The sequence below is a fragment of the Orycteropus afer genome, unplaced genomic scaffold, assembly GCF_000298275.1.
Source record: "Orycteropus afer afer isolate SDZICR_OR568_19922 unplaced genomic scaffold, OryAfe1.0 scaffold00096, whole genome shotgun sequence".
In the NCBI taxonomy this organism is placed as follows: Eukaryota; Metazoa; Chordata; class Mammalia; order Tubulidentata; family Orycteropodidae; genus Orycteropus; species Orycteropus afer.
The window spans coordinates 10,265,803-10,277,902 of NW_006921683.1; the positions used below are offsets into that span (position 1 = coordinate 10,265,803).

A 12,100-nucleotide genomic window follows, 5' to 3' on the forward strand; every position below is an offset into this window, starting at 1 on the left:
ATATATATTTAAATATATATACAAATATATATATTTATATATATAGTACTTAGGACTGCCAGGCACACAAGTGCGATGTAAGGTTCTACAACATTGTTTAATAATTAGTAGTAGTGAGGTTAACCATCTTATCATGTGTGTATATGTGTGCATGTATTATCAGATATTTCCTTTGGGAATTGCCTGCTCATATCTATTGTCTATTTTTCTATTGAATAATTTGTTCCTTATACATATTATTGATGCATAACTTGTTTGACATTCTAATTATTAACTTTTGTTGCTTTGTGATTATTGCTTTGGGTAAACAGAGTTTTTTTTTTTTTTTTAATTTTTATTTTTATTTAGTTAAATTTATTAACGTTTCCTTTTATGGTTCAAATTTTTTAATGGAATAATTCCCAAGTTCATAAAGATATCCTCTTCTGTATTTTTCTAAAAATTGTATTTCCTTTTAGTACTGAGGTCTCTCTCCACATCACTGTCTATATGCTCACTGCTCCCTGTCTTGGACCTTCCCCTATCTGGTTCACTGGGCCCAATCTAGAGCAAAAGGCTAGTCCCTGAGCCAGAGGGTGTCTTGGTTTAGTTTCTGGTCAGAAGGTGTGTCTCCCCCTCATTGGCCTCACATCTTTCTAAAAGCTACACTTTCAGATGAAAATAGTGCACAGATTTTCTTCTCAGCTCCCTTGTTTGAACTGAGGAGACCTGCTCCTGCCTTTCCATAGTGCAGTGTGTGGAGTGCTATAGATCTATAGATATGTAGGTCTATAGAGAGATATATCTTGCTTATGAGCCTTGGTATTTCTCCTTTTTAGATTTTTTCAACTATTTCTCAATGTTTGTAGAAAAAAAAACGATACATAAGGACAAACTTATTGCACTATCCTGACATGAACCATAACCCTTTGATTCTCTTTATGAAAGTTTTGAAGAAAGAGTGGGCATTAGTGAGATGGAGAAGAATGTTGAGAAAAATTTGCAGAAAATAGGAGAGTAGGCCAATGAGAATGAGGAAGCCCTCACTGAGTTGGATTTACACAATAGCCACAACGTGGGACTCACACATATCAAAAATCATGAAGATGGTGCAGGACCAGGCAACTTTATATCATGAGTTGGAGCTGATGCAATGGCACCTAATAATAACAACAGTAAGAATAAGTGTGAAAACACAGAGACCAGAAACAGAATGAAGCTTTTTGGAAATTGTAAACAGTTTTGTATGACAGGAACAAAGGGGGTATATGGCTAAGGGAATAACAGAAAAAGCTAGAGAATAGATGCAGCATGATGAGGAAGTCCTTAGTGACTTCCCCAGCCTAGCAGTCACCACTTCCCTGAAAACACACAAAAGACACAAATAATTCAACACTGAGGAAGAGAAAAAAATGGAATTACTCTACAGAGAGCTTCATATTTCAAAACAAATTCAATTAAATGCAGTAGAAAAGGCTGCTGTTATTATGTCCATTCTAGAAATTAAAAAAATCTGAGACTCAAGAACTTCAATGATTCACTTGAACTGAAATCCTGATCCTCTTTTGCCTTGTCCATTGTTCTGTCACTAATTACAATTCAGGGTATATCCATATCTACTGAAAAGACTGTCAGTCATACACCCATATTAACCAAAACAATAAAATCAAAACAATTTTAGTAGAGTTAGATTTCCTTGCACTCCTGGGTTCTACTTTTGTGTTTCTTCTCCTACTTGTTTCTCATTAATTATTCTATGATATAAAAAACTGATAAATAAATTCTAGTTGTGTAAGTTCTCAGTAATACTAGCCTATAAAGAATATTTACTAAGCAATTTTCTTTGTTGGTTACCAGGGGTAGGAGGGGTGGGGAGGGAACACTTCTAAATAGGTAGAGACAAGTATTGATTTGGTGAAAATAAGGGCAATATAGCAAATGTGAGTGATCAACATGGTGACACTGAGGAAGAGGAAGATGTAGAGAGATGCATGGGAGGTATAGACAGCAAGAGGAATCCTTTTGCACACACAGTACTGCATTGTCAGTGATGGCAATCATTGATCTACAGGTAGACAGATGGGTGGACAGGCTGAATGATTAGGTATGTCTATGCAAGGGGAGTGTGCCCATGTCCAGGTATAGGGTTGGCAGACAATGTTTCTACAAGTATATCTGTATGTTCTGTAAGAATTTTCAAGTGTATAATAAAGCTGACAAGGGACAAGCTTGTAGTCACTTCTTGGGCACAGCCAGCTACCCAAAGGAAATGAGTAGTTGGATCTGGGGCTCAGGACCATGGTCGCAGGGAACACCAAGCTCATCATAACATATTACACAAAAGCATTGTTCCACATTCTACTTTGGTGAGTAGCGACTGGGATCTTAAAAGCTTGCAAGTGGCAAGCTAGATGCAACAATGGGTCTCTCATCATCCAGAGCAAAGAAGAATGAAGAAAACCAAAGACATGTGGAAACAATTAGTCCGAGGGACTGGTACACCATGCAATCCTCAATCTAGATGACTATGAGACTAGAAAAACTAGATGGTGCCTGGCTACCACTTTCAACTACTCTGAGGGAGATCTATGTAGGGGATCCTGGATAAAGTGTGAGAATAATGTGGAACAAAACTCAAAATCATAAAAAAAAAGGGACCAAGTTTGATGCTCTGATAGAACCTGGTGGAACCCCTGAAACTATGGCCCCTAGCTGCCCTTCAGATCTGAAAATGAACTCACTCCTCTGGCTTCCAGACAAACAAAAGACAGGTATATGAGCTGAACATTTACATTAGGTAGATACACTCCTTGGAGAGATCAATCATGGGAGAATAGAAAGGCTGTGTATGCACAGAGAGACAATTCTGGGAGCAGGAGTCCATGGGAGGGAAGGACAGAGTGAAGAGGTGGCAATGAGGAGGAAGTGGGAGGAGAGCTGTTGCACTGTGGGAGATTATATTCAATATCATGAGACAAAGTTTATGTGAACTGCTGTATAGAAGATGAGTTTGCTCTGTAAACTTTTAGCCAAATCATAATAAAATTTTTAAAAAATAAAAAAAAATATTTACTAAACAAAGAATCTTTACCTGGTTTCCTAAATCACATGACTCAGACATCTTTATGCTCCTACATAGAAGGAATGATCTGCCTTAGCAAAAGTGAAGATTTGAACTCAATTAACATAAGGAGTAAAATATATGTTATCCAAAACCAAAAACCAAACTCACTGACGTTGAGTCAAATCCAACTCATAGTGACCCCTCCTTAGGTTTCTAAGGTGGCATCACTACAGAAGTAGGTTGCCCAACCTTCCTTCTGAGTGGCTGGTGGGCTCGAACCACCAGCCTTCTGCTTAGCAGTCAAATTCCTCAGGCACTATGCCACCAGAGTTCCCAAAATATATGTCATAAGTGTCCCAAATTAGAGGTCAGTATCTCAGTTAGAAAAACTGGTTATTAAAGATTTATATGTAGTTTGGCTAAAATTATCACTCATTTACTCAATAAATTGGGGTCAATTTAATAGGTTAGTAATAACTATTACAATATAAAAGTATTATGTAAGGCTGAGGCATGGCTAGGAAATGTAATTGTTGATCAATTCACACATTTCTGAAATTCAGTCACACTGTAGCTTGCCAAAAAGCAGAATAATGATGAGGACTAAGATCAGTTATTTCAGGTGACAAAGTGACCTAGTTTTGCTTACTTTGAACTTCATTGCTTTTTCTATCCTCTCACATCAAACCAAGTTCTATTTGAGGAATTATGTAGTTCTCTTTCTTCCTTCAAAGAAAACCTCTGTGTTTCCTTCCTGTATGTACTCTTACTGTATCTATACCATCCCTGAAAACAGCCTCCTAGAGTCTCTTATATCTCTGTGTAGGGGTGGAGGATGTTCTTAGAAACCTCACTAAGATGTTCCCATCCTTGTAAATCATGAAAGGGCATTTTTAAACCTTCTACCTAAAATACAATTTGTCTCTTTATTTTTCAGTGTACGGTACAGAGAGAGAAATGTAGCTTTAATTAAATTTTAAGTCATGATCAGTCCTTTATTTTTCTTACAAATTCTTAAATAGTAAATACAGTGTTTCCTCCTTCCTTCTATAATCATAGAAAATCCTAGTTCCTATAAGTATACCTTTAAGCAAAGTATCACTGCTGCTATTCTCCTATAATATTAAACAAAACAAAACAAAAACTCATTGTCCCTGAGTCAATTCCAACTCATAGTGACCCCCATTGGGTTTCCAAGGCTATAAATCTTTACAGAAGTAGATCACCTCATCTTCCTTCCATGGAGAAGTTGGTGGGTTTGAACAACCAACCTTCTTGTTAGCAGCCAAATACCTCTGATGTTGAAAACCAAAAAAAACCAACCCATTGCCATTGAGTCAATTCTGATTCATAGGGACCCCCATTGGGTTTCCAAGGTGGTAAATCTTTAAGGAAGTAGATTGCTGGGTCTTCCTTCTGTGGAGTGCATGGTGGGTTTGAACCGCTAACCTTCTGGTTAGCAGTCAAATGCCTTAGGCACTGAGCCACTAGAGCTCCTTGCTTGTGATATTACTGAACAATAATTGAACCAAGAACCAAATTAGAGTTTAACAATGAGTGCTCATCATTTAAATCCTACTTGCTAAAAGTTTGTAAGAGCATATCTTAGACTCTGAAAATGCTTCACCTAAATACTTTTGAGTAGGAAAAGTGTAACCAGTGGTGACCTATGTCCTTCATTCCCCTAGGTGTTCAGAGTGTGGGATATACAGACTCTTTCACTAATACAAGTTTTCCATGACAGCCAGGGGGGACCAGGGGACATGCAGATTTATTCTATGGTGTATGATTCCAATCATGGCATGCTGATTACAGGTAAGTGTAACCAAATTAATGGCAAATAAAATTCATATTCTAATTGTCAACTTTTTACCTTTGAAGAATCACTTGAGCACATCTAGAGGAAAAACAAAAACAAAACTAAAAGGAGAATTTATAAGCACTGATTCACCCTCGTAGATATTCAATTCAATTTCACTCCTTCCTATCTTTCTATAGTTCAGTGGAGAAAGTGTGTACTTGTACTTCTCTGAAAATACCAAGTCAGTGCTATAGGTCCTGGAACCTAGGAAGAAATGGCCTGGGATGAAGAGGAGAGATGAACTGAGCCTGTCAAGCCTATGGAGCAAATCTACTTTCCCTAGTCAGCTCTGTTTTGACTCTCTAGAGCAAGAATATGATCCTGTTTAAGAGAGATGTCCCAACATGCTGAGTCAGTGTCCCTTTTCTCTTATAAGGCAATTTGGCACCTTATATCCAGGTATCATTCTGTTACCTGCCTTGGGTTCAAGTCAAAGAACAATGCTGAGAGGCTAGAGTCCCAGATGACAGATCCCCATTGCTGATACCAACAGATTTTTGCCTTCTTTCCTTGTAGTCTTTTATAAAGATACATGTACTAGTGAAGAGAGACTCTGCTATGCATGCAGGTCGAGCACTGCTCATATGTATACCTTCAGGCTTTAGAAGAAAAATGAATACTAATAATAGTTCCTCCTTCTGGACTGCTAAGCCAGAATGCATTTCCTAAGCATTTTTTTCCACAGACTACCTACTCTCACATCCAGTGGGATTAATTAAGGCAGGGAAATAGTTGGTACTATCTCTACTGGTGGAAAATACAACTATTTTTAACATTTTTTTTTTTTTTTTCTGAATCAGGCGTGAGATAGCACTTCATGCTAGATAGATAATTTTTCATCTTGTAAATCAACCCAAGTGTAGTTTTAAGCAACTCCTCCTCTATTTTACTACCTCTGAAAATAACATACTAATGAATGCAAGCAAATTTTCTCTCTTAGTGCCCCAATTTGCATATTTGATTACTAAGCTCAGCATTTCCATCCCGTTTATCATTAGAGTAACTAAGGACTCAAATAGCAAGATAAAAAAGAGAGAGAGAGAAAAGGGAACCAAGATTTCCTCCCAATTTTGTGCAATTCTGATAGTACTTTTACTTGCAAAAAAAAAAAAAGATAGAATTCTGAGTGTTACTTGATTACTAAAATTCCATACATTGATTGCAACTATCAACTTGACCTTAGAGTTATATGAAGCTTATCTCTCAGACTTTTAATTTGTGCTTTGGTTCAAATGGAGCAACCATGGTAGTTCTCTACACTCAGTTGACAGCAACACCACATTCTAGAAAAGCTTTACAGAATATGCTGTTATTACTGTCATTGTCATTTTTACTCTTACTAGGACAGCTAACACTTCTATAGTTCTTTTACCAAGTGCTTTCATATACCTTATTTCATTTGATGTCTACAACCACCACAAGAGCTAGGAATTATTATTTTTCCTGTTTTATGATGGCAAAAGTGAATGTCAAACAGTTCAACTGACTGGAAGGAAACACCACTGAAATGTGGAATTGGGATTCAAATCGCAAATCTTCTGACTCCTGAATCCACATTCTTTCACAATGCTACATTATTTCCAAAGTGGTAGTGTAACTAGGCAAAAATGTAGAGGACTGCCACTTATTCACAAGCATACTGGTTTTGATGATGTCAGTTCTAAAAAAAGTTAGTTACAGTCATTGTAATATTTAAGGATCTGCAGAAAAGCTCCAAGTATAATTTGATTATTTGTTTATCAAATCTCCCTTGTATTTCCATATTAAGGTATTTGGACTGAGAAACATTATGGGATGAGGCATCTCTGTCCCCTTTCATATATGAATATATTTATATTAAAATTTAAACACCTTGGGAAAGTGTTTAAACTCCTGAAATTTCTCTTAAAGTTGGGGTTTCTTTGGAGAGACTGGAGAAACTCAATAGAAACGTTTTGCATTTGATAACTTAATCTCCACATTAGAAAAAAATAATAATAAGGAGCAAGTTTCCTTTTTGTTTGAACTGCAGAATGCTTTGAGTTTCTTGTTTATATTTCTAGGTATTCGACAAAATGAAACACATATTTAGTTGATTCTGAGAGTCTAATCATACTTGTATGTGTACATATTGTGTATGTATCATACACAATATTACTGTAAAACCAAACCCTCCTTTTCTATGCAAGTAAAGAATATCTCCTCTCTTCCTCTTGAGAATGATATGAGACATGGATACCTTCTATCACCACTTTTATTCAATATTGTACTGGAACTCCTAGCAAAAACAATAAGGCTAGAAAGGGACATTAAGTTTATCCAAATTGCAAAAGAAGAAATAAAAGAATCTTATTTGCAGATGACATAATTCTATACACAGAAAATCCCAGGGACTCCAAAGAAAGTTACTGGAAATAATTGAGGGATTTAGTAAAGTCGCAGAGTATACCATTAACACACACAAATCAGTTGGGTCTCTCTCCACTAACAAGGAAGATTCTGAAAAGGAAATCAAGAAAGCAATGCCATCTACAAAAAGAAAAAAAAAACCCAAAAAACCCACTGCCATTGAGTTAATTTCAACTCATAGTGACCCCATAGTACAGAGTAGAACTTCCCCCTAGGATTTCAAGGCTATAAATCTTTACAGAAGCAGACTGCCTCATCTTTTTCCTGTGGAGCGGCCGGTGGGTTTGAATAGCAAACATTTTGGTTAGCAGGTAAATACTTTAACTAATGTACCATCAGACCTCCTTATAATCTACAATAGCCTCCAAAAGGACTAAACACCTAGGAATAAACCTAACCAACGATTTAAAAGATTTATACAAGAAAAGCTATAAAACACTATTGCAAGAAACTAAAGATCTACATAAACAGAAAAGTATTCTGTGCTCATGGATTGGAAAACTTAACATAGTAAAAATGTCAATACTACCAAAAGTAATCTATAAATATAATGCAATCCTGATCCAAATCTTAACAACATTCTTTAATAAAATGGAAAAACTAATCTCCAACTTTATATGGAAAGAATAGCTGAAATAATATTGAAGAAGAAGGAGAAAGTAGGAGGCCTCATACTTCCCAATCTCAAAACTTGTTATACAGTAACCAAAACAGCCCACTGCTTGTTCAATGACAGGCACATAGAGCAATGAAATAGAATTGAGAACTCAGAAGTAAATTCATCCATCTACAGGCAGCTGATCGTTGACAAAGTGTCCACATCCATTCAATGTGGAAGAAATAGTCTCTTTAACAAATGGTGCTGGCAGAACTGGATTTCCATATGCGGAGAAATGAAACAGAATTCATACTGTGCACCATGCACAAAAACTAACTCAAAAGGAATCAAAGGTCTAAATGTTAAAGCTAAAACTATAAAGTTCCTGGAAGATAATATAAGGCCAAAACCAAGAGACCTAATTTTCAGTATAAATAGCCTAACAAACAAAACTAAAAATACATGAATGACAGAAGATAAATTAGATAACTTGCACCTTCAAAAAGTTAAATACTTATGTTCATCAAAAACTTTACTGAGAGTAAAAAGAGAGAATCTACAGAGGGGGAAAAAAAATCTTTGGCAATGACATATGGGTCTAATTTCTAAAATATATAGAAAACTTCAACAACTCAACAATCAAAACACAAACAGTCCAATCAAAAAATGGGCAAAGGACATGAACAGAGACTTTACCAAAGAAGACATTCAGGTAGGCAACAAATACTTGAAAAGATGCTTGCCATCAATAGCCTCTCCAAAACCCAAAACATGCTGCCTTTGAGTCGATTCTGACTTATAATGACACTATAAGATGGAGTAAAACTGCCCCACAGGGTTTCCAAGGTCGTATGTCTTTACACAAGCAGATTGCCTTATCTTCCTCCCATGGAGCAGCTGGTGCATTCCAACCACGAACACTTTGGTTAGCCAAATGCCTTAAGCATTGTGCTACCAGAGCTCCTCATTAGCCATTAGAGAAATACAAATCAAAACTACAAGGAAGTACAACCTCACCTCCACAAAAATGACAAAAAAAAAAAAAAAATGAAAACAACAAATGCTGGCAAGGTTGTGGGAGGATTGGAACTCTTACACATTGCTGTGGGATTGTAAAATGGTACAACCACTACGGGAAACAGTATGACACTTCCTCAAAAAGCTAGAAATAAAAATACTGTGTGATTCAGCAATCCCACTCCTAGGTATATATCCAGAGATATAAGAGCAGTTACACAAATAGACATATGCACAGCTATGTTCTTTGCAGCTTTATTCATAACAAAAAGGTAGAAACAACCTAAGTGCCCATAAACATATGAATGGATAATCAAACTTTGGTGTATGGATATTGTATACATGCATACTATGCACTATAAAGACTACTGAAGATTCCATGAAACATATCACAACATGGATTAATCTGTAGGACATTTTGCTGAGTGAAATTAAAAAAAAAAAAAAAAAGCCAAACTCACTGTCATCAAGTTGATTCCAACTCATAGGGACCCCCTTTGGGTTTCTGAGGCAGTAACTCTTTATGGAAATAGATTGTCCAGTCTTCCTTCCATGGAGTGGCTGGTGGGTTTGAACTACCAACCTCTGGTTAGCAGTCAAATGCCTTAGGCACTGATTATATGATCCCACTATTAAGAAAAATTAAGAATAGTTATACACACAGAAGGAGCTCTGGTGGCATAGTGCCTAAGGCACTTGACTGCTAACCACAAGGCTGGCGGTTCAAACCCACCAGTCACTCCTCGGAAGGAAGGTTGGACAATTTCCTTCCATAGTGATACTGCCTCAGAAACCCAAGGAGAGGTTGCTATGAGTTGGGTCTGACTCAATGGCACATAACAACAACAACAACAACATACACACAGAAAACAAAGTTCTTGATGGTTACCAGGATGGGAAGAGGAATCTCCTTTCAGATACTAGACATTTGTTACTTTTGATGATGGGAAAGACAAGAGCAATTATGGGTGAAGTCAGCAAAACTTGACCATGGTAAATAGAGTACTATCAAGTACATGAGGAAAAGGGACAATTCCAGGAAATGCTATGACAGACACAATTTTTCAACAGCAGTAAAATAACCAAAAATATGTTTGCAGTTATGTGGGTTGATATGGATGCATATATGTGTATAGAAAGGCATGCGTGAGTAAACCAAAAAAAAAACAAACTCACTGCCCTTGAGTCAGTCCCAACTCATAGCAACCCCTCCTTGGGTTTCTGAGGCAGTATCTCTACGGAAGTGGAGTTGCTGGTGGGTTTGAACCACCAGCCTTCTCATTAGCAGTCAAATGCCTTAGGCACTACACCACCAGAGCTCCTTGAGTAAGTAAATTCACATGCATTTATAGGTGTTTCTGTACACATTATGTACATACATGTTTGTGTGAGCTCCATATATATCCACATATATAACAAACCACATAGGCACAGTTATGGAGACTTCCTAGACATGTCCAAACAACTTGTGGGATTAGTTTACTGGAACAGAAGGCTTAAGATCATAGTCTCTGGGTAAATTTAGTCAATTAGCATAACATAGTTCACAAAGACAATGTTCTACTTCCTAGGTCAGTAGTGTCTGGGATCTTAAAAGCTTGTGAGCATCCATCTAAGACACAACTACTGGTCTCTATTCATATGGCACATAATAGGATGAAGGAAATTAAAGGCTCAAAGAATCCAATTCATGGGACTAATAGCCCACACTAACCAAAGCCTTCTCCAACCTGAGATCAGAATTAGATGTTGCTCAGTTATCACTACTGACCATTATGACTAAGGACACAATAGAAGGTCGTGGACAGAATGTGAGAAAAATGTAAAACAAAACTCAAATTCCTGAGAAAGGCCAGAATTACTGGATCAATAGAGATTAGAGGAACCCCAGAGACTATTGTTCTAAAATAAACTCCAAATCTGAATTTAAAGCACTTACAGTAGGTCACCTTTTAGCCAAATGATAGATTGGCTTATAAAATAAATAATATTACTCGTGAATAATATACTGCCTTAAACAACTAACTACATGAGACCAAGTAGTGAACATTTATCCAAAAACAAAGAGGAGATGACAAAGAAGGAAAGGGAAGCTAGATTAATGGAAATAGAACAAACAGATGGAAATATGAGTGTGCTGGCATTATAGAAATTGTAATCAATGACACTGAATAATCTGTATAAAAATTATTAAATGAGAACTGAATTTACTGTGTAAACTTTCACCTAAAACACAATAATATTTTAAAGAAAGAAAAGAAAATCTGATCTCCATCTACTTGACTATGGTGATTTGGAAATTAATCTTATTTAATATTGATGTTGTAAGTGCTGGTTTGCAATCACTCTCATTCATTATATTAAGTAAGACAGTGTTTACAGAGTACTTTATCATTCATTAGCTGGAAAGAGCTCTCTAGCAATACTTTTCAATCACTAAATGGAAGCTTAACTTCAGCAGGAAGCTGACCATCACCATTATTGCTGTGTACCAGATGAAGAGGTAATGCAGCAGGCAAAATAGAGAATACAAAGGGGGAAAAAGTGAAGCATGAAAAATAGGCAAATGGGGTTCACTCAAAAAAGTATATCAGTGAAGTCCAAATGGTATGCACTTGAAAATTAATAAAGCGGGACTGTCGGGCAAGATGGCAGACTAGGCAGAAAGACTGCACAGATCCTCTTCAACAAAGAAAAGGGAAACCAATTAACACAGGCACAGAAGATAATCTTGGACCCCTGAGTCTTGAAGGGAAGGATATAGAAGTGGACTAAACCCCAACTAGGAGAAGAATATGCGTGAAAATACCAAAAAAGGAGACATACGGGGCTGCAGTCTGGCAGTGATCCTGAGCAATCCTAACGGCACAGACAGCTTGGAGATTCCCGAGTGGTGGTAGGACCTGAGAATTAACCTAAAAATCACCCCGCTAGCCAGGGACTGCACAGAGGACTGTGCATGGTGGCTGGGGAACAAATGGAGAAGGTGAAGAGAAAGGTGGGCTGAATTGTGGACTTTTGCCAGTCCAGAGGATGCTGCCATTTTGAAGGTTTAAGAAGCGGCTTGACTATTTTGGATATTTAAAGAGACAGCGTTCTCACAGATTTCTGGGGCTTAAGAACACGTTCTGCTTTCCAGCAACCCCAAGAACACTCGGGGCCTGCAAGACTGAAAAGGTATGACACTCTTCTT

The 12,100-nt window shown here is 37.2% G+C and overlaps 1 protein-coding gene across 1 annotated transcript in view; it reads left to right on the forward strand.

Annotated features, from left to right (window-relative positions):
• Positions 1–12,100, forward strand: part of WDR64 (WD repeat domain 64) — a 363,829-nt gene that overhangs the window by 153,872 nt on the left and 197,857 nt on the right. Inside the window, exon 11 of the mRNA XM_042781201.1 lies at positions 4,732–4,858. Within this exon, the coding sequence (XP_042637135.1) occupies positions 4,732–4,858 (127 nt within the window). The remainder of the gene's footprint in view (positions 1–4,731; positions 4,859–12,100) is intronic.